Source organism: Populus nigra, chromosome 1 (genome assembly GCF_951802175.1).
Source record: "Populus nigra chromosome 1, ddPopNigr1.1, whole genome shotgun sequence".
Lineage (NCBI taxonomy): Eukaryota > Viridiplantae > Streptophyta > Magnoliopsida > Malpighiales > Salicaceae > Populus > Populus nigra.
The window spans coordinates 7,882,797-7,906,885 of NC_084852.1; the positions used below are offsets into that span (position 1 = coordinate 7,882,797).

Here is a 24,089-nt window from a genome sequence, read left to right on the forward strand (position 1 = left end):
TAGCTAAGTTTTTATTTATTTATAAATTAATTAATGGATAGGAGAAAAGAACCCATAAAATCTACCATATCATATCAAATATACTTTAAAGTGAAATTTTAATTTTTATATATCATATAAAATATAATTTAAATAGGATCTTGTTTCTTGAATTTTATGATAATTTCAAAAAATAGAATTGAAATACTTCATCCTCTTTTGTTTTAACAAGATGATAAAAATCCAACAAATACCAACGACATTACCGACATAATTTTTCTGTTGGTATTTTGCGATGATACTTACCGACCGAATTAATTCTTTCGCTATACTAGTCGATATATACCAACAGAAACATTCTGTCGGTATATACCGAGGGAAACACAAATGAAATATAAAGAATTTTAAAAAATTAAGCAGTGTGATAACGTGGAAGTTTTTGTGAATGATTTTACTGATGGAATTACAAAGGGATTCAAATCAAGATGTCTGTACAGTGACGTGTCAAAGTCACCAAAAAAATTGTCGATGGATGTATAGACGGAATATGTTCGTCGGCAATTCCATCGATAATAGATAATATATGACCTGGTCGACCCTCTCCTCTCCTATTTCTCATTCTTCCCCTTTGCAACTAAACAAACCCCCCTAAATCTACAACTAACAACCCCCTTCCCCCACCATATCATCCTCTTTTCAACACAACTCGTTATTCCTCGACTATTCCAGTCACAACAACAATTTTCTTGTGTTTTTTTCATTGTATATAAGTAAATCTATCATTTTTAAAATTTGAACACAAATTTGAAATGTTAATTTTTTTATTGCATAATTTTGTAGTATTTGTATTTTGTTTGGGGTGTTTACTTGTTTTATTTATTTCTCTAACAAACTTGTTGTATGGATACATGATTTTATAAATGTTATGTTTTGTTTTAAATTTTGTAAAATTATTTTTGTTTATAAATTGTTGAAACTTATATCGAATTACCAACTTAGTTGTGTTGGATATAGTGGCATGTTTAACAGGTTCATTTTATATTTTATCAATTTTATTGCCAAGTTGTAACTTTCATAAATTAATGTATACAAATTTATATGTATGTAGATAATTGATAATGAACTAAGAAAAGTATGAAAGTAGGTTGATTATTTGCTTAACATAGTTAATTAATACATATTTTTGTCATCATTATATATATATATATAAGGTAGTGCTCCCTCAATATACATGCGTGATTATCTCGACGATCATAAACTAGAACATCTAAAATAATGATTTTTGAAGATTCTATTGTAAAAAGGCTAATTTTTTAATAAGAAGATAATGATTATCCAAACATGTTTTCTACTTGAGTTGTATCTCCACTTATGTTACTAAGCTTGAAGGAGTTGTCTCTTGTTACAATATTCATGATGAGAAGTAGCTTCAATAACAACTTAGCAACAATAACTCCAGTCACTTCTAGTAGAGGCAGTTGCAAGAAATCATTCAACATGTAATTGTTCAGTTAATAATTCACACATGATTTGTAGGTAGCTTGCAGTTAAAGTTAGTTAAATATGTGTATAGTTTTAGGAAAGTCAAGAAACATGAGTTGACATTTCTGTAAAGTTTTACAAAACTCTTTCTTCCCGTTATTCTTCTGAATCTCTCTAAGTTCTTTTATTCTATCTTCTCTAAACTTTTCTTTTCTTTTCAAATCCTTGTTATTAAGCAAGGTTCACAATAATTGGTATTACATTCAATCGAAGACCTTAATTGATTCCTTTTGGTTTAAAATGTTTGAAAACAATAAGATAAAGGTTGTGGAAGAACATTATAGAAAGCTTGATAAACAACTATAAGTTATTCATCAAGAATATTGAGAATCAATGGATAATCAACAAAAAAAATGGAGAAATAATGGATTGAGAAAAATAAGAGAATTGGTCAGATCAGTTTGTAGATTGAAGCACTAACAACTTAATTCCAGTCTTTTCTAGCGAATCAGGTGACAGGGAGGGAACTTGAAGCTAACTCCCTCCACCAATAAAAAAAAGAAAGTAAGTATGTATTAAAAAAAAAGGAAGAAATTGTCTTTTAATAGGTAAGGGAAATGACTTAGCAACTGATGGAGTCCTACCACATCCAAGGATCAACACAAGAATGGAAGGAATAAGCTTATATGAAAGGCATAACACCACCAATGACAGATTGATTCCAAACCCAAGAGGACAAATTAATGAAGAGATTATTGACATTCTATAATTTGGTTTTAAAAAATTACAAGTTTGTTCATAGTAAAGTTCTTGTAGGTTCATTAAAAGAGGAAATTTATTTGCAACAATAATAGAAGGATGATGAACCAAAGAAGAAAGAGGTTAAATCAAAGACCATCTTTAAAATCTATTCAAAAACACAGGAGATTATTGGATTGCATTAAAGTGCAATACAATTGTGGGAATTGGTTGTAATGTTATTGCTTTTAGGGTGTAAAACTTGGTGGTTTCATCTTGGTAGACCTGGAACAGGGGATAAAATGCTTAGAATATCTAGAATAATAAAAGTTTCTCGATCTCGAACAATGCCAATGAACAATGATTTGGCTCAAACCAATCCACTAGGCGCATTCCCTATTCATGTCCTTACTTAAAAAGATAAAAGATCAAGAGAAAGGCAATAGAGTTTTGATCATGGGATTAATTCAATGGTTTAACTTGTTAAAGAAGATGCCACTTGGAAAAATTTAGAAGAACTCACTGATCAATTTTCTTATTTTTATATAGATTCTCGATGACAAAATCTCTTGATAAGAAGAGTATTGTTATGATATCCATAATGAGAAGTAGCTTCAAGAATCTATTATTGTAGTTAAGTAGTGACATATCAAGAATTCATTGCAGTGTAAGGTGCAATGTTCAACTAAAACTTAGGCATGGTTACAATGCATTCAGGAACTAGTAGGTATATGGTATTTGCACGGGTTTAACCAAAGGTATGATTCATTTGAGATCTTAAAATTAAAAGCGTCACACATGTTGAAATCCATTAGTTTTGCAAAACCACTGTTATGAAAATTGACTCATATCTCATTCTTGGACTGATGTTGATAATTATGAAAGCCATAATGGTAAAGTGGGGAGGTTAAGTGCCTCGAAGTGACTTTAGTGAACAATGAGATCGCTTTTCATGAACAAAGACATGTAGTCAGGGAGGCAGATCCATTCAAAAGTGATCTAAGTTTATGAGTTGGGGTGCTTTTAGTGCCAACCACTCTATGAGTACTATAAATCCATCCTCGAATTGGGCGAGTTAGGGTGTTGCAGACCCGTTCACAAGCGCTCTAGACCTGTACACGAGTTGAGATGATTTTTAAAACTAGTTATGTTATATGCTTTAATGCTATAAGAATTATGAATTTAGTTTAAATTTAATAAAATGTTGAGTGATTTTTCATTTTAGTTTAATTATAAATGGTGAATTATTAATTTTATTGAATTGTAAATTGAGAAATATGTTGATTTTTTAAATGTATAGAGTGTTGAATTGTAAATTATGTTTCGTCATCTGAATTGTGAATTGTTAAGTTGATTTTTTATGATAGGTAGTTAAAAGGATGAAAAAACTATCAAATCAATTTTTTACTCGCCAAACTGTATTATTTTTTTTAATATTTTTTTGACTATGCGATTTTTCCTTTTTTCTTTATTGTGCTAAATAAATAAAAAAACCTTTTATTCTTATACCTAAAGTTTAGACCTTTAAGATTTCTAGTTTGAGCATGGTGTTTGTATATATAGGCTTATTCCTTTTTTCTCCCTGATTAAATCAATTTATCTATTGACTAAACAAAACGATAACGATATTGAAAGTGTTTAAGAGTTAGTTTAATATTGTGATAATCGTTTCTTTTTAAAATGTTTTTCGTTTGGAAATGTATTGAAATATTATTTATTTATTTTTAAAATTTATTTTTGATATCAACATATTAAAATGATCTAAAGACATTAGAAAAAATTAATTTGAAGTAAAGAAAATAAAAAAATTTCTAATGTTTTTTTAAAACATAAAAACAAAGGTGCTCTAAACTTATTAAATTTTCATAGATTGATTTCTCAACTTTAATTTTTATTGAATAAGTTGCTCATTTACAAAATCCTACGCAACTCGGTTTGGTTCGGTTAATTACTCCAGCAATGCAGGCTAGGCAGGAAATATAACGAGCCCACAAATACATTTCCATTTCCATACTCTATCGAGTCTATCCTATATGGATCCACCTTAGTCATGTTAAGAGGAAGATACTGTTTGTTTTGTATTTAAAAAACATTTTAAAAAATTTAATTTTTTTATTTTAAATTTAATTTTTTTGATGCATTAATGTCAAAAATAAAAATAAAAACATTATTTTGATACATTTCTAAGTGAAAAATACTTTGAAAAGCAATCGCAACCACATTCTCAAATAGACCTGAACAAATCATCTGATAAAGAGGGTGTTAGGAGTGTGATAGCGGTTACTTTTCAAAGTGTTTTTCATTATAAAACACATTAAAATAATTTTTTTATTTTTTAAAATTATTTTTGATATTAGTATATTAAAATGATGTAAAAATATAAAAAATATTTTAATTTAAAATAAAAAAAATATTTTTAAAATTTTTAAAAAATACTTTGCAACTGCACTCTGCAAACGTCAAACTGGCATGGCCAGTAACTCATGTGGACTCTGCACTCTGCACTCGCACACCGCGAAGCAATTCGCTGACTTACAACATAAGCTCTTCATTGCTCGATATTGGACAACAATTGATTGACATTTTTGAGTTCCCAATAAAACTTGTCTTGTCTCCTTTCACTCTCGCCTTTGACATTGTGGGCTCTGCTCCTCGTGGGTTTGGTGTCCCTGAACTAATCTCCAAGCTCTCCTCTGCTTCTATCTTTGTATAAATTCTCAAGCTTTATTAATGATTTATTATTTTGTGTCATTTATGTCATGTACATTGTGTTGGCTTTTGTAAAGTTAGAGACTTTATTGGTTGTTTTTCATTTAACTTGGTTGTTTTTCATTAAACTACTCGTTTACTTAAATGGGTATTCTTGTTTTCCTGGTTAATGATGTTAATGTAAATGAAAACTTCATAATTTGTAAGTAGGTATTGTGTTAGGGTGAACATTTAAGGATTTGGTTGTCGGTTTTGAGGTAATTTTGTTGTTTGACTCGATTGCTTCTCAGGTTATTTTTCATTTTTGTATAATTTTTGTTTTGGAAGTTGAATGCTATGATTGCTTGCATGTTCAGTATGCTTGGTGGTAGATTGAGTTTGTGGGTAGTTTTGGGCTTTTTTTTTCCTTTCATGAACAAAAAACAAGTTTAAATCTTGAGGGGTCATTTTAGTTTTATTGGATGCTGAGTGATTTGAAAGAACTTGCTTTAGGAGAAGGTTTGGATACCTTCACGCTCATCTATATTAATATTCTTGAACATCAACCTGAATGCCCGGTAAATGTTGCTTAATATTTCTTCTTTCAAGTGATTATATTGGTCCGATAATTATTCTTCTTATACTGGGTCCTGCTGTGCATAAGTGGATCACCAGTTGTCAGTTGTATGATAGGCTAGGATAAAATAACAGGAAAAAAAATGTAGTATAAATCTGTGCGTAACAAAATTTTATGATTAACCTAGTATCTGATTGTATTGTGCTTACAAACTGCAGCCTGAAGTAGTTGAAAAGCTTGTTGGATTGCGAGAAGGCATACCACAAAAGGATGCGAAAGAGGTGCGTGCAACCCATGATATGGATCCCAATGCATAACAGACACACTTAACGACAGCAAACCTCAAATATTTCTTATATTTCTCCATTTTAACATGGGAATTGCATGAGTGTATTGCTGGTGCTTCTTTCATGAACAAAGTATGTCCAAGTTTAAATCTTGCAGGGTCGTTGTAGTTTTATTGAGTTGCATTTTTCAACATTTACCAGTTTTTTGTTCTATTTGTCTCAAGTTGAATTTGTACTTAAGGATTTCCTATTAGTGCTTGAAGCTTTGATGATGATTTATTGGCATTTTTTATCATTTGATTAAAGTGCTAATAATGACTCCTTCCTGAAACTGCAACGTTTTGCTGGAACAATATACCTTTGTGCAATTTGCTTTTCGTTAAAAAGGTTTTGATGGCAAGACAAAACCTACATCATGTATTTCTTTCACTTCATGTGTGGATAAAATGCAAGCATTTTTTAAAGTCATATATGGTTGGAAACAACATCCTAGAGATCATTGCTTTTTATGCAATTATTTGTGTTTGCCGATTAGACGCGCTTTCTTACAATCTCCTTCCCTTTTTTGCTACTTTACTGGTCATTTTGGGTGACCATTAGTTTTCTTATTTTTTTTGCAGGCTATTGCTACTTTGGGGATCTATGATATTGCCTTGGAGATGGGAAAGAAAGTGATATGTCAAAGGTAAAGACCCTTGCTTATGTTAATAATTTGTTCAATTCTAGTTTGATAGCACTTTTCATGATAGTATTATGCTATTCATTGTAATTTATAGAACTTTGGACACTGGTTTCTCCATCTATGCAGTTGAATATCCTTTTCACTCTGCTAAATTATGATTTTGTGATGCAATAAGTTAATTTTTTTTTATTCTATTCAATTTAAAACATTTGTTGCTTTGGGAACAACTTTTACCAAAGCAGCCTTAGAACTTATATTGTTAATATTTCTATCTTGCAGAGTGGGTACCTTGTTTGTCATCTAAATGATACACTAGATGTTTGTGCATGCAAATTTTCCCTTTTAATTTGCCAGAATGAATTAAATATGATGCAAGATTGTGGATAGATTTTCCCATTATTGACATTCTGAATCGTTTTATCATTCTTGTATTCTAATAGCCTTTTCTTGGTTGTGATGTCCTTCACATGATAATCAAACTATTGTTATAGAATGACTCAAGAAGTTTGATGATGAGCTTTCTTTCTGGAAAACTTAAGGATGCAACTTATATTAATTAGCAGAACTGTGTAAACTTTGACTAAAAAGTGTGATAGTACATCATATCTAGTTTTCTTTCCATATTGTTTATAATAACGTACATATCAAATTGTTCATGTGGGAGTTTTATGAACACCAGAGCTGAAATATTTGAGCTTGTCATTTGTTATCAATTTATTACACAGATTTATTTTTGACTAGGTGGTGAAAATATTCTTCTCACGAATCACTTAACTTTGTTTTTAAGATTCCTCAGGTGTCATTTCTTTATTATTATGGTCCTATTGTAACTTGTGCTGAAAGTAGGAATGCCCTTTTTTTTCACTCGAAGCAATGCACCATACTGTTTCAAATGACTGAAAATTACTCCTATATATATATATATATATATATATATATATATATATATATATATATATATATATAAAGAACTAAAAAACTATGAAATTTTTTGAATCAAAAGAAGGATGAAGTTGTATCTAATATGGCTTACTATTTATAATCAATCCAGTCTCCTCGAAAAATGGTAGAAGAACATGTCTTATTAAATTGGTGTGTTGTTTATTTGATTGGCTTGTGCTTGCAGGAATTGTCAGACTTGCAATGGATAGCAGGCATTACAATGTAATATGTGCAAAGGAGCAAGGAAGGTTCATTATCAAGTAAAAAATTACACCTTGAGAAGGTAGTTAATGGGGTAAAGCTCACTAAAATAAAATCTTGTGGTACTAGAGAAAACCAGACTCTCACAGACTGAGCAATATTGATTAAATATGCATCGAAACCTTTTATAAAAGGCTACATAAAACCTGTAATGTGAACACTGCATGTATGTAGCGGCACTACAACCCCATTTTAATAAATTGGCATTACTCTAGTTATGAATTTTCTATAGTTATAGCAGAACACAAATTAAATAGGAGATTGTTTGCGTTGTTTGGCAGGAAGAAGGACACAAGAAGTTTAAGGACCAAAACTCTACACATGTCTTGGATATTTTCATCGGTGAGTTTTTCACTTTCTATGTTGCTTTGTCTTTTGAACATATTATTTATCTCCCTTTGTCAACCTTTTTATTTTTGGAAAGCACCTTGTTTCAAAAGCTATCTTGTTTTCCATCCTTGCAGCCTTATGCTTCTTGAGATCTATTTGCCTGTTTACATCTCTGATTTCAAATATCAATTTGATGTCCTGTGCATATATTTTCATGTCTTTGTCCTTAATCCTGAAAATCTATTTCAAATGCTTGTATATAATTCTCTCCAAGATACTTTCTATCAGTGTCCAGAATGACGTTTTAAATGAGCTCGTTTTTCACTTTTTCTCTGAGCTCGTTTCTCTTCATCTTTGATGTATGTTTGCAAAATCTGATATGCAGTTAGATCATTTTTTTTTTGCATATATGCTTGTCTATACTTCTCTCCAAGATACTTTCTATCAGTGTCCAGAATGACGTTTTAAATGAGCTCGTTTTTCACTCTTTCTCTGATGTTTACATTTTCAAACTTCTTGAGTATCGCAAAAAGGTTTGATTTGAATTGTGGACCTTTACCCTTGCAAACCATTTTTTCATTTAAAATGATTTTAGTTTATTTATATTCAGTTTTTAAAGTAATGAAAAACAAATACAAGAGGAAAGTAAAAGTTGAAATCAAATATAGTAACAGTTGAACTAATTAGATATTAACTGATAAACATTGATTTTAAACAGTATATTATTCCAAATAAACTTATATTATTTATATAAACATTAAACAAAATACATTTGTTTTTTTAAATAGTAAACTTACTAGCATTACGACAGTAACAGTTGAACCAACATACAGTCACAGTACAAAAATTATTTCTAAACCACAGTCCAACAAACAGTAAATATTAATTCAATTAAGTTTATTTGTTTTAGGGTTTTTTTCATAGAAATATCATAAGACATTAACAGTATTGTGCACTACTTCTAAAGATTTCATAAGTTTAGGAGATTGGATTGATTATAAATAGTAAGCCATATTAGATACAACTTCATCCTTCTTTTGACTCAAAAAATTTCATAAGTTTATATATATATATGAGTAATTTTCAGTCCTTTGAAACAGTATTGTGCACTACTTCTAATGAAAAAGAGGGAGGCACTCCGACTCTCAGCACAAGTTACAACAAGACCATATTAATGAAGAAATAAGACACATAAGGAATCTTAAGAACAAAGTTCAGTGATTCGTGAGAAGAATATTTTCACCACCTAGTCAAAAATAAATCTGTGTAGTAAATTGATAAAAAAATTGCAAGCTCAAATATTTAAACTCAGGTATCCCTAAAACTCCCACATGAACAATTTGATATATATGTTATTATGAACAGTATGGAAAGAAAACTAGATATGATGCACTGACATATTTTTAGTCCAAGTTTACACAATTCTGTTTATTATTATAAGTTGCATCTTTGAGTTTTCCAGAATGAAAGCTCATCATCAAACTTCTTGAGGCCTTCTATAACAATAGTTCTATTATCATGTGAAGGACATCACAACCAAGACAAGGCTATTAGAATACAAGAATGATATAAGGATTCAAAATGTCAATAAATAGGAAAATTCTATCCACAGTCGTGCATCATATTTAATTCATTCTGGCAAATTTAGATGACAAACAAGGGAACCCACTCTGCAAGATAGACATATTAAAAATATAAGTTCTAAGGTTGTTTTGGTAAAATTTGTTCCTAAAGTATCAGATGTTTTAGATTAGATTGAATAAAAAAATTTAACTTATTGCGTCAGAAAATCATAATTTAGCAGTGAGAAGGATATTCAACTGCATAGATGGAGAAAGCAATGTCTAAAGTTCTATAAATTACAACATGTCCAAAGTTATATAAATTACAATGAATAGCATAATACTATCATGAAAAGTTCTATCAAAATAGAATTGAACAAATTATTGACATAAGCAAGGATCCGTACCTTTGACATATCACTTTCTTTCTCATCTCTAAGGCAATATCATAGATCCCTAAAGTAGCAATAACCTGTAAAGAAGATAAGAAAACTAATGTATTTTAAAATGTTGTTCATGTTTCAAATATTAAGTAAAATATATCAAAATATCATCTATAAATACCACCATAAATTTGTCTAAATATAACCTAAAAACTCGATTCATCATGTCCTTGAACACCGTTAGGACATTAGTCAACCCAAATTACATCACTGGGAACCAGTAATATCTGTATCAAGTTTTGAACGTAGTCTTCGAGATATCTAGTGTCTTGATTCTCAATTGGTAATGCATTGACCTTAGATCTATCTTTAAGAACACTCTTTCTCTCTTTAAGTGGTCATACAAAAATTGATATTTATTTTTCACTGTTACCCTATTCAACTATTTGTGGTCAATGCAGTTAAAGTGTGTCTTCTTTCTTCTTTCCAAACAATATTCAAACTCCTAGGGGTGAATTACTTAGGTGTACAAACTCTTTATCTAGCAATTCTTGTAGTTGAATTTTTAACTCAGCTAACTTTGTAAGCAACATCCTAAATGGTGACTGTGATATCGGGGAAGTATATGATAGTATGTTAATAGATACCTCCATTCCACTAAAAATACATTTAAAAACTCTCTTACTATGAGGAGATTTGATAACTCAACATTATCTTTTTACAAGTCTATCACTTAAGTTTGGTAAGTCATACACCATTTTCTCATCTTCTTAACTGTCATAGATGAAATTATACAATTCAATATGATATTTCTCTCCCCTCTAAAAGGGTCATTACTTTTGCAAAACAGTCTATTTGAGCTCTATACATACCTTGTCGCACCCGGACATCGTGGTGGCCTTAAAAATTCATCAATGAAAAGAATAGATATCTGACATCTTATTCTTTGGTGGGAAACAGGTCTTGTTTAAGGAGTCGCCACCTAATATTATGGTCATCAAGAACCCTAACTGGTCAACATAGATTCTATGGTACGGGACTGGTTACGAAAAAGAAAGATATTATAACCTCTTAAACGTCCTGCTTGTGGCAGGCTGCTAGTTTTGTCTTAAATAGCTAAAAGTTAGTTGGTGTATGTTATGATAGTTTGCTTGTAATATTCCTGACTCTGGCATTAGTAAATATTCGACTACGAATACTTTCAACTCTGGTGTTGGTAAATATTACGTAACCAAAAATAAAAATGAATGGTGTTCTTGACTCTAATGTTTTTAAATAAACTAATAAAATGAATTTAAATTATACATGCATATTTTTTATTTTTTTATTTTTTATATTTTCATATTTTTTTGGGATCGACTGGCTTTTAACGGCAAGCATGCGTTAACAATTCACACAATCTTGCTACAGCCACCACGTACTTATATTTCACATGCATAGTGTTTGTGCATTTATAAATGGAAGGAGGAGTGAAAAGCTTACCTGGTTCACTGTCGTCGCTGGGTGAAGTCCTTCCTGAGCTTGTCACTGGGATTCTGGAAAGAAGCTATGATGCCACTCCCTGCGTCTGTCTTCCCTTCCGTTATGTCTTCTCCTCGCGCTTGTTCCTTCTCTTTTTCTCCTGTTTGTTCGTCTCCTCTCTGCTTCTTGTTTGTGTTTTCAGTCAACTCTCTCTCGGTCCCCTTCTTCGTCTGTGTCTGTCCCCTGCTCGTTCGTCTTCCCCCTCCTAGTTTTGTTTCTTCGTGGCCTTCTCTGGCTTTTATAAAGCCAGAGGACGGCCTCTGTTTCTTAGAGAAGAAACAAGGGAATGAAAGTCTGCTACCCTGGTTCCTCGTGTTCTGGGTTTGTTTTTTTTTCTCTCGGTTCCCTCCTGCTCAGGACGAAGATGATGGTAGTAAAGGCATGATGTCCTACTGGTTGAATGGAAGCTCCCTCTGGTTTTTCTCGTTTTTTCGTTTCTCCTCACCCTCTGTTTTTTTTCTTCCCCCTGTGTTTGTTTTTTTCTGTATGCTCTCTCCACCTCTTCTGCTTTCTTTCTCTGGCTTTATAGCCAGAGAATGCCACCATTACCAGGTAATAAAGTGATTGTTATTGAAGGAGTAATGGCGATGCCCCGTTGGGCATCCATTTTTTTTGGTCGGGTGAAGAAGATGAACAGTGTTGATGGCTATTTGCGTTTTAGTCCTTGACGTGTCCTTGACGTTTTAAAAGTTGTGTAATCAAGCTTCCTGGATAAACTTTAATTGGACCAAACTTTAATTGGATCCCTAGATTTTAGCACCATTTACAGAATAGTTCTTAGACTTCAATTTCTTGCAGTTTTAACCTGAATCAGCCCTAAAATTTAGTATTTATTCAATTAAGCCCTTGATTTCATAAATTAAACTAATTCCAAGTTCAATTAAGTTCAAAACTTATCAATTCTTCAATTAAGCTGTTAATTTGGTTAATAAAACTAACCCAAAGTTTAATTAAATCCCAAAATTTTTACTCATGTTGCCCTTAACCCAAATTTTACTTAATCCCAAAACTTCCACTTATATTGCCCTTAACCCAAATTTTAATTCTTTCTTCATTTATTTCATTTTTTATTTGTTTTTCATCATCATTTTTTCAGTAAATAAAATAATAGCAATAATAATAATAATAATAATTAAAATAAAAGGGTCAAAAATTAAGTTATGACATACCTAACCAGCAATACCTAATATTACATCAAAATCATGTAGCTTTAAGGGTATTAAGTTTACCCTCTTCTCACACCCATTAATATTAACCTTTACTCCTTTGTATACATTATCAATATCTATATTCTCACCCAAAATGGTACGAATTGTGAATCTCTTATCTATTTTTCTAGGTTTTCCTAAAGTTTCACAATAATTGTACTTGTTAGAAATGAATGTATTACACCAGGATCAATTAATGCATATATAAACATTAAATTCAATTATAGCATACCCGTCACCATATTAGGAGTAACTCTAAGATCATCATGGGTCATATGGAACACTCTTCCTAGCATCTTATCCCCCTAAGTCTTAGGCCTTCCCTTATTACAACTAAACAATTTCCTGGATGTCTTTGCTCACACTGTACATAGTGAGAATAAATAATAGTCTTTTGTTTTGAGACTTCTCCAGCAAAACTAGGCTTTGGGTTCGATTATCCACTAGTCAACCCTCCATCCATATGTTAAAAGGACCGAGCTGATGCTCATCTCTGTATAAAACTCCTTTATTTCTTTCTAAACCAACTTAACCAACTTATTTTTCCTTTTCTTGGGAGGGGTGATCTACTAGAAAAATCTATATCTTTTTTTTTTCCAAACCTAGATTGGTATTGCTAACCCTCACCTATACATTCCTCTAGAGCTTGAGCTTCCTCAATCAATTCTTTAGCCATCTTAAACTATAAGGTTGTTCGCTTTTCTTTTAGCTCTTGTATGAACCCATCTTGCAATCTCTCTATCAAATACTGCCCAGGAGGCATATAGTGTGGAGAAAACATAAAGAGATCATGAAATCCTCTCTCATATTCTAACACTGACATCTCTCCTTACTTTAGGGCAAAAAACTCTTGCTTCTTAATTTTATGGTGATATCTAGAGTATAACTTATTCTCCAACTCCATCTTAAGACATTTTCATGACAACACTTTAGCAACTCTCCTTAGTAGTACAGTCTCTCATCAAGACTGTACTCTGTTAGAAAGTAACTGGGTGGCACAATCCACTCAGAGTTCATATAGTACCTTAATCTAGGTTAATGTCTTCTCCACTTTTCAAATTTATCTTCCTGCAATCTTCGTATCTCAATCCTTTAAATAGAGCTCATAACTCATCTCTCTCATACTTTTAAAAAATCAAACTAAAGTAACCATATAGTTTGTGGGTGCTAGAACTACAGGAGTTATAGGGGCTGCTGAAACTGCTACACTAGACATACCAACATCCACTTCTCTAACAATCTGCGCTAGGAAAATAAGGTCAACATGGGTGTAAAAGCTCTTGTAGATGCTACTAGTAGAGGTAGAGGCATTATTGTCTGTCCCTAATAGCCTAAACCATCTGGATATACTACTCCAGCTTGTCTAAATATTTGAAATATTTGAATCACTTGGGTGTCTAGAATACTCTCCTTATTTGGAATGATATAATGTTGCTAGTACATGAGAAGTAATATCTACTAAGGGTCCTTTTTTATTTATCAACAATATTCATATCTTGAATCCTCCTTTATATTGGGGATGAATTTGTCATGGTTCTTTGTCGTGTACAGACCATCTTGAAACAATCCATCACTTATTATTGTCTGTTACAAATCTATTAAATATAGGCAAAACTCTAATATCAATTGTAACGACTCTAAATTTTAGACACAATCTCAACATAATTAATATTTTAATTAGATGAAAAACACAAGGAATATTTTTAACCATTTTTATTCACCCGGTTTACAATTCTAATATTTCAATAACTAGGAAAAATTCTAATCACTAGTTTACAAGCCGAATAAGGGAAAAATCAGAAGAAAAAAAAACTTTTGGTCAACAACTTTAGTTTTTTTTTTTTACCTTAAGGGCAAAGAAGTATTTTAATTGTTTTAAAGTTTTTGAAAAGTTAAAAACATGATTGGTCAACAATTCTAAATTTTATTGACTTCATGGGTAAAATATATTTTACCATGCAAAAAAATTAGAAAAGATTCAGATACTCCTAAACAATTTTTTAATAAATAATAAGCCATTGAAAAAGACTAAGTTACCTCTTTAACCAAGACTTATTTTTTCACTCAAGGGTAAAATAGTAAATTTATTATAATAGTCCATAGTAAATTGTGTCTAGTGCTACTGTGAAATGCTCACATGCTATATATTTTGTTCAATTATAATTATATTATATTACATTATAAAATAAATTGATTGAGGAAGCTTTTTATTATTCCTTAATACCTATTTGCATTGTAGGGAAGTCGTGTCTATCAAAATTTAACTTTGGTTATTAGAGCTTTTGTTTTTGTTTTTGTATTTTTGTTTTTTATAAACAATTTATTTTGTGTAGTTTTATGTTTTATATTTTATATTTTAATCTTTAAAGTTTATTTTCATCATGTTTCGGTACATAAGGTATAAGAAATAAGAGAGAAGGTCATGGAAAAATAAAAAAGAGAGACTTTGTTAGACTATATTTTATTTATTTAAAAAAAAATTCATTCTTAGTATTAAGAAACTCATTTCAGAGAGGAAAGTTTAAAGGTGGTAGTTTCTTCTATCAATCATGCAATTGAAACTTGTAAAGATTTTTAAAATTCAATTTAATTTTTTATTTTCAGGGTGTTTTGGGCCAGAAATAAAATAATTTAGGTTTATAGAATGTTTTAGGATTGTTTATTTGAATCAAAACATGCTGAAAATTGATCTTTTGGGATTAAATAAAAAACAGCTATAATTTTTTGAGCACCAAAGATGGTTAGAAAATTGTTGCAACATATGACATGTATATATATATTTTTGATATCAAATAGATGATGTGGCATTCACTTAATATATATATATAAAAAAAAGTGGTCAGGTATGCATGGTGGAGGATTTAGGCCTCAAAATTTGTTTTTAGTTTAAAATAAATCTTTATTTAAATTAATAATTACAATACTATTTAAAAAAACCACCTAATTATTCCCTACTTTTTAAATCAAATTAGAGGTCTTATGGTTTTATTTGCAATAACTTTTTTAATAATAAACAGTAAGGAAATTACACATGAATATTCAATAAAAATAAAATATTTTTTTATTTTTCACATATAAACCATGTAAAAATTATGAAGATGTTATTTTTTATTTTTCTTTGGAACATGCTTTTTAAATTATAATAATTTTTTGTCTTAAGAGTATGCTATTAATGAAAAAAAAATGTTTTCATCCAAAAACAATTATCAAGGGGATGAGAGTTTGGCCTCTAGAAATGATTTTTCTAATTTAATTTAAATTATCGAGTTTCTTATGAATACTTATTGTAGTTACCTTGGATTTTTATTAAAAAATATTATTAATAAAAAGTATTTTTTGATAAAAAAAAAAAGATTTTGTTTCATGGCTGGCTAGTTAAGAAAAGAAGAAAATATCTCAACAGATTAAGAGTTCTTGTCCCCTCGTTACTACTAACGAGAAACCTCAAAGCTCTATCCAATTTGCCGACACATATCCAGCGAACTAAATTTTGATGTTTTGTCGCTTGCGCCGACGATCCACGTCCTGTTCATGTCACAAAAAAAAAAAAAACAAAGAGAATCGCAATTAAGCTCTGTTTTTTTTTTTTCTTGAAAGAAAAGTCGTTCGTTCACATAAAGGAAGAGACAGACAAGACTATTTTCCGATCAATGTTTGTTTGTCATTCAATGAATATCTGCATTAAATTACTTATATAATATTATTAAATAAAGTTACCATAGTTTTTTTTTTTAACTTATAATTAGTAATGTACAAAAGTGTCATTTCACCATTTAAAAACCACAAATATCGTTGTGTTATTAGTAAGATCCAATTTATAATTTGAAGGTTGAGTGCTAGGTTGAGTGGTTGATTTTTTTATTTTTTTTTTAATTGTGCCCATATAGAATTTTTATTTTTATTTTTTTTAAATGTGTGAATTCTTAGGAGTTTATTAAAGATTCGCTATGTATAATGGTATTTGGTATTTTGATTGGATAGCTTTAAAAAAAAAATTGAATTTTTTTGTATTTTTAATGTAATGATGTTACAATTAAATTTTTAATAATAAAAAAATTATATTATTTTAATATATTTTTAAATAAATAATATTTTTTTATAAAAAAAAACTTCTACCGACCACCGTGTGATCGCATGTAAGACGTGGACTCAAAATACGTGGCATTCTGTCACTATATATATGGGTCCTTGTCTTTTGATTTCCGCTTCCCATCTTTGATAAGCTAATTATCCATAATAAAATAAAGGAAATTGATGTTTTTATAAAAAATTTTATTTGGTTTATAGTGTGTGTGTATATATAATAATAATAATTAATGATAAAAAAATATTTTTATTTACCAAAAGTTATGAAATATATATATATTCTAAAAAACCATGCATTCATGTTGGGAAAATGATAATTAATGATAAAAAAATATTTTTATTTACCAAAAGTTATGAAATAATTTATCCTTGATCTGCCAACTGTTGGACAGTATCTAGAGTAATATAATTTTCATTATTTATGGTCTCTATAGTATTATTATCAATGTGTGAGTTTATATATATATATATATATATATATATATATATATATATATATATATATTAAATCCTTAACAAAATATATATAATCTTTAAAGACCAATAATTTTACACAGGAACTCATCTATGACAATTATGTCCTCGGATTATTTTTTTCTTTTTTTTTTACAATGCAAGACATAAATAATTTTTTTCCATCAAAGAAGAAGACAAGCACACATATACGTAGTATTTAGAGGAGGGTCTGGCATTTTATTAAAAAAAATAAATTATTAAAGCCATGATTTTAAGGATTGAAGTGAAGAAACCGTATGTTCATTTCTCAGCTAGTGTATTTGGTATTATAGTAATTTTTATAATTATGATTTTAAAAAAGTTGTTTTATAAAAAATATTTTTAATTGAGGTTGGTTTGGTAAAATATATGTGTAGTTGAAACTGTAATTGAAATTAAGATTGAACAAAAAATAATTTAATATATTTGGTTAAGAATGTTTTTTAAATTGAGGTTATAAAATAACTAAAAATATATATATTAATATTTATAGTTTTTAATTAAAATATTGTAGATTTAACCACTGCTATTACATTATATAAAATATATTTTATTGTTCCATTAAACTATCTACAATTCCATCACTTATGAAATCTATCCAACAAAGACTACAGTTTTCACGGCTTTCTGAGCATGCAACAACATCAGGTAAAATATCATCAAGAACAAAATTGAAATTGCGATCAAATTCTATAAATGCTATGTCATTATATGATATTCTTCTAATGTAATTCTGTAGTGCCATTGAATAATGTTAAAAAGTAGTTTTTCAAATAAAACATAATTAAAAATAAAAAAAAAATTGAATTTTTTTTATTTTACTAAATCAGATCCAATTTAATGCATTTAAATTTAGACCAAAGCCGATCCGACCATGAAAACTCTCCACTGTTCACTCTGTGAAATACAGTATTTACAATTCTGAAAGCAGCTTGGAACAGCTTTTTGTTATCCAACAGTTTAAACATAAATATTAATGGGTTCTACAAGCAGTAATTTACATTTAGCACGGTAATTTATGTTTTTTTTTTTTTATTTGAATTGTATTTAAAATTTATTTTAATAAATAAATTTATTAAATATAATCGGGTAAATCACATATTAAATGTGTTTAATTTCTTAAGAGATTAATAAAATTTATTTGTTTTTTTATAATTTTTATATAGATTAAATATTTTTTATATATAATCTTTTTAATATGTACAATCTTGCATAGTATGTTTTTTATTATTATTATTCAATAAATTTATGTGTTTGCAGTATTTAAAATTGATTTTAATAAGTAAATTTATTAAATACAGCTGGATAAATGACATGTGTTTCAATATTAAATATATTGATCTATATTTGTTTCTTAATTTTTTCAATTACATTTTTATTTATTGTTAACAACTTTTGTTTTCTGTTTACTTACATAATGGTTCGTGATTTATTTAATTTGATGTGTGCATAAATATTTTGATTTACATTTATAATTTTTATGGAAAAAAACACATTGAATAGTGTTTTTAATTTTTTATGTTCAATTTTTTATCACACATTAGTTTTTTTAATTTGATTCTTATTTTTATGATTTTTTATTTGTTTTCCTTAAATTTTTTTATTGTTTTTAATTTCACAATTCGATTCAAGTTAATAGTGTATTGTTTTTTTTTGTCCTCATTCTTTTGATTTTTTTTTATTTTGTTAATGTTTTTGTTCTTTTCAATTTAACTCTTAAAGTGAAACTTTGTTATTTCCCTTTAATTTATTTTTTATTTTGATTTTAACTCTTATTCTTATAATTTCTAATTTGTATTTTGGATTTTTTTTTGTGATTTGTTTTTCAATTTTATCATTCAATGTTTTATTTTCTAGAAATTGAGTTTCATAATTTTTTTCATGTATAGTGCTTCAAATCTGATGAACCAGGTCACAGGTTTGAAAAATATCAAAAGCTAACATCTTTTTTTATTTTTGTCTTATTTTCTTTTTTGTTATCATTGTTTGACATTGTTTTTTTTTAAAATAGATTTGTGGTTTTTTTTCAATTTTGTTTTCTATCATATTATCTCAATTTCATAACCTAGAATGCGGGTTAATTAGGTTAATTCGGACGAGCTCGCCACTCAATATCTAAATTATATGTCTATCATACTAACTCTAGTTGGCTCACACCATTTCTTTCTTTCTTTTATTATTCTAGTTCATTCTTCCGTGTTTAATTGGCTAAAGTTTTTTGCCTAATAAATCACTTTATATATATATATATATATATATATATATATATATTTTTGTCAGACTATAACCTATATTATTGAATTTTTTAAAAAATAAATAAATACTTACAATATCTAAATATTTTACTAAAAAACAATACATACATGCAGCGTAGCAGAGTCTCATTAGCATGGTGAAATGCTATTTTGCTTATTAAAAAAAAGCCGTCTTATAACTGCAAAAATCATAGGCGTGAGAAAATAAGGATTATATATGATTATCACTAATCATTACAGAAGTAGTAATTATTAAAACACGTAATTTAGTTGGAATAGAACTCGCCGCTATAAAATTGGAAACATCTACCGAATTTTTGTCGGTGAGTAAACACCGTTCTATCGGTCTTTTACAAGCATGTTAATATAAATTAAAAATAATGATTTTGTAAATAAATAAAGTTGAATATTAATCAAAATTTAAAAAAATACTGTAGAAATAGAAAGTGCAGTTATAGTGTAACTGAGTCTGCATGAACATTGAGCTGCAATATTGAAATCCTCCAATATTAGTGTATTTAGGTTTGCGTATTTTATTGTTTTTTAAAATATTTTTTACTTGAAAATATATAAAATTAATATTTTTTTATTTTTTTAAAAAATTATTTTTAATATTAATACATCAAAATAATTTAAAAACACTAAAAAATATTAATTAAAAATTAAAAAAATAAAATAAATTTAAATTTTTAAAAAACTACTTTTAAAATATAAAAATAAACAAGATAATTTCTAGCTACGTGTTATCCCTGCAGTGATCGGTCGTCTTCTTGATCGCTTCTCTTCCATTTGGCATGTTTCAAGCTATACATTGGAACGCAATGATTGCTCCTTCAGCCTACGATCACATGAAGATAGCCTTTGACCAAAGGCTCGTGAACTTTTAATATTTGGACCCCATTCTTTGCAAGTAGTTCTCTTAACCACTAAGAAAAAACCACCTCAATATTTCTCCCATGAATTTTAGAATATAAAATCCCCTCAACTTTAGTGTTTGAACAATATTATTTATAAATATTTTGAGTACTAAAAAGACGAGAAAAAAATATCCTTACTTACAAAAAAAAAATCTCCTACATAAAAATATACTTTTATATAATTATTCTCCAAGTTAAATAAAAAAAATTGATAAAAAAAATAAAAAAAATACAATAATAACAAGTTCACAGTGACAATGGAGATATTGGTGGCAATAATTAATTGATGATGATAATAGTTTTAGTGTGAGATTGTGTTGTCAATTTTCTTGCACATGAATTAATGTGCAAGAAATTTGACAACACAATCTCTTACTAAAACTATTATTATTATCAATTAATTATGTAATTATTCTTACCAATATCACCATTGTCATTATCAACTTGTCGAGAAAAAAATATTTTTGTTTTAAATTAATTATATATATAAAAAATTTCCTTTAATTAATTTTTTATTGGTGAACAAATTATATCCATTGAAAATGCAGGAAATATTTTCCCCTAGGCTAAATATTCAACATAATTATGAACAACCGTGTTTGGCAACTAAAACTTGGTGTGTCTAGCCATCCATACAATCTTAATTTACCCCGAGTAAATTATTTTTAGTAAATCAATTTTTTTTAATTAGACATATTCATTAAAAAGATATTGGTGGTGTGTTCAAGAAAAAAAAGAAAAGGAAAGGTATTTAATGAGGGGACGCAATATAGAAAGAAAAAAGAGGAGAGAAATTAGGGTATTTATGTAGCTTATCTAAGAAAAGGAAAGGTGTAAATGTAGGAAACAGAAAGGAAGTGTGCGTGTAGGAGTCGGTAAATACCAAAAAAAAATAAATAAAGAGCCAAATTTATGGTTCCATCTTTAATGATATTGGTTGACCTCCAAGTAAGCAATAATTGAGGAGATTTCTCAATAAAGAATTATGAGATTTCTCAATAGTTTCTACCATTACTTTTTTTTTTAAAAAAAATAGAATACAAAACATGATATATTATGTTATAAATTAACATACCAGAAAAAAAAAGTTTTAACTCATATTTTATGATATTATTAAATATTAAAAATTAATTAATTTTTTAAAAACTCACGAAATAACTTAAGAAATAAGTACTTTCATGATATTAACATAGAAAAGAATAGTTTTCATCCATGGAAAGTAAAACTACATATTTCAGTAAGTTTTTTTATATTTAGAGGGTGTTTAAAAGTGTAATAAAAATTATTTTTTAATGTATTTTTTACTAGAAAATATATTAAAATAATATTTTTTATTATAGTATATCAAAATAATTTTAAAATATATAAAAATAATAATTTTAAAAAATATTTTTTAAAACCTCTTTTGCCGGCAACTCTCCTAGACTATATAGAGCTGGTTTGGTAAACAAGGGCTCTTTCTTTACTGTACAAATTAATAAAACTATAAGAACTCAACGCCAAAGAGATTAATTCAAAATCCAAAAAAAAAAAAACACACACACTTTTAACATTATATACACGTGGAGGACAAAAATTGGGATACTTTCTTAAAAATTATGAATATAATTAATTATAAAGGTTTTGATACGAAGCAACGACTAAGTAAAGATACAGTACAAAACAATGACACAAACAAAGGGAAAGAAAAACAGTAAAACATTTATGATCATGATGAGCAAAACCATGGACAATTCAACATGCAGCGAAGGACAATGACGGCTCAGACAACAAGTTAATAACAATGAATGCAAAGATTATTTTTAAAAAAAGAAAAAGAAAAAGAAAATTGAGAGAAACATCCTATCAAAATAATACCAGATGAATCAAAATTATAGTAGGACTGATCATACATATATATCAAAATAAAATCCACCCATGTTCTAATAAATTTCTGCAATAAAACTTAATTAAGCCCAAAAACTTAAAAAAACTTTGGAACACAGATGAGTTTATTCTCTCTTCAAGGCCAGACACCAATAACAGAACCAATAAGAAAAGAAGCCACAATCACCATGACAGTTGAAGGAGTTGCAACGCAAGAAGCAGCAGGAGCAGGGGCAAGGTCTGCCCCATTGGAGTTGGGTGAATGTGCTGGCGTAAAACTTGTCTTGGGTGTTGGAGTTGATGAAGATGGAGATTTTGCTGGGATTGGAGAAACAACAGGAGCGCTAGCCAATGGAGATGGGGATTCTGGTGATTGTGAAGGTGCAGGCGGATTAGTCAAAGGAGATGGAGAGATTTCTGATCCTGGAGCCGATGCTGGTGACCCTGATGGCACTAGTGATATGTGTGGTGTCATGGCCACTGGTGATGGACCTGGAGCCCCGGTTGGAGCATCGCTAAACGGTGACGGAGCCAAGTATGGTGAGCTAGCGCTCAGTGATGGAGACTTTGCAGGAACTGGCCCAGTCGGAGCGTTACTAGTTGGTGATGGAGCCAATGTCGGTGTATCAGCGCTTGGCGGTGAAGACTTTACAGGCACTAGCGATGGACCTGGAGCCTCGAGAGGAGAACCGCTTGGAGTCTTGGAAATTGGTGCTGGGGAGACAGGTGACAATGATGGTCCTCGAGACGAGGCTGGCGGTTCTGCACTTGGTGATGGAGATTTTGAAGGCGCTGGAGATGGATTGTTATGCGCTCCCGGGGATGGAGCTTTAGGGGACATAGCTGGGGGCTGTGACACCGGCGTAGGGGCTTGTTTTGGTTTAGCAGAAAGGACTACAACGGTCAGTTTTTGCCCCTTTCGACAATTATCTTCGTTTCCACTAATGAAAAAGTAGGGACCAGACTTGTCGAACTGAAACACAGAGGAACCAGAACCCATGGTCTTGAGAGGCTTCTTCGTTTTGCAACTGTTGTAATCGTCTTTCGTCACAAGCAGCACAGAGTCTGACCCATTATTGTACTTGAAAACTACAAAATAAATCAATCCAAAAACCAACACCAGGAATTGTTTATCAAAAAATCGAATCTTGATGGTTAAAAATTACAATTCAATTGCCAAAAAAGGACGACTTACCAAGAGAGTCATTGACTTGGAATCGATTTCTCTCAGCCCAGTGATTGTAGCTCTCAGAGGGGTTTGTAACCCAGCCATCTCTGCCACCCACATCGAAGCTGTTATTATAGGCCGCAGAGGAAGTGAACAAGTAGCCAGCAAGCAAAGCCCACAAGACGCAGAGACATCTTCGAGACTCCATTTTGAGAGGAATTATTGAAAAACGAGTCTAATGCTGTATGCCTTCCCTATAGATATATATACAGTGAAGGGAAAAATGGAAGGTAAAGATTTTTGGGATTGTTTTTTTTTGGAGATCAGAAAGAAAGTAAATAATGATTTGTAAGTATTGAATTACATAGAACCTTCCATAAATGCAGTAGTAAGTGTACTAAGCGTGTCAGATCGACAGTGTACAAAAAGGCTAAAATAAAGGGCTTTGATTTGATTTTTTTTCTATATATATATATATATATATATATATATATATATTAAAAAACAAATAATTGTTTTTTAACTTTTATTTTAAATTATATTTTTTTATTATTTAGATATGTAAATGTTAAAAATAAATTTCAAAAATAAAAAATATATTATTAATATATTTCTAATTAAAAATATTTTAACAAGCAACTAACTACTGACACAAAATTAAA

The 24,089-nt window shown here is 29.4% G+C and overlaps 2 protein-coding genes and 1 long non-coding RNA gene across 4 annotated transcripts; 1 reads left to right on the top strand and 2 right to left on the bottom strand.

Moving 5' to 3' along the window:
- The first annotated feature begins 3,089 nt into the window (after positions 1–3,089).
- Positions 3,090–7,758, top strand: LOC133701749 (uncharacterized). Its single transcript, XM_062125852.1, has 4 exons — positions 3,090–3,105; positions 4,677–4,906; positions 6,372–6,436; positions 7,560–7,758. The coding sequence occupies exons 1-4, from the start codon at positions 3,090–3,092 to the stop codon at positions 7,582–7,584; spliced, it is 336 nt and encodes a 111-aa protein (XP_061981836.1). The 3' UTR covers positions 7,585–7,758.
- Positions 7,759–8,991: 1,233 nt separating this feature from the next.
- LOC133704419 (uncharacterized) lies at positions 8,992–12,133 on the bottom strand. 2 transcript variants are annotated; one of them, XR_009844067.1, is made up of 3 exons: positions 11,394–12,127; positions 9,936–10,000; positions 8,992–9,636 (listed from the first exon to the last, which is right to left on the bottom strand). It is a non-coding gene; the product is annotated as an uncharacterized LOC133704419 (long non-coding RNA). The 2 variants fall into 2 exon arrangements; XR_009844066.1 differs by lacking the exon at positions 8,992–9,636 and having other exon boundaries at positions 9,808–10,000; positions 11,394–12,133.
- Positions 12,134–22,236: 10,103 nt separating this feature from the next.
- On the bottom strand, positions 22,237–23,748 carry LOC133680269 (early nodulin-like protein 1). The gene is made up of 2 exons (XM_062103103.1): positions 23,455–23,748; positions 22,237–23,348 (listed from the first exon to the last, which is right to left on the bottom strand). Exons 1-2 carry the CDS (start codon positions 23,633–23,635, stop codon positions 22,396–22,398), a joined length of 1,134 nt encoding a protein of 377 aa, XP_061959087.1. The 5' UTR covers positions 23,636–23,748; the 3' UTR covers positions 22,237–22,395.
- Positions 23,749–24,089: the final 341 nt, after the last annotated feature.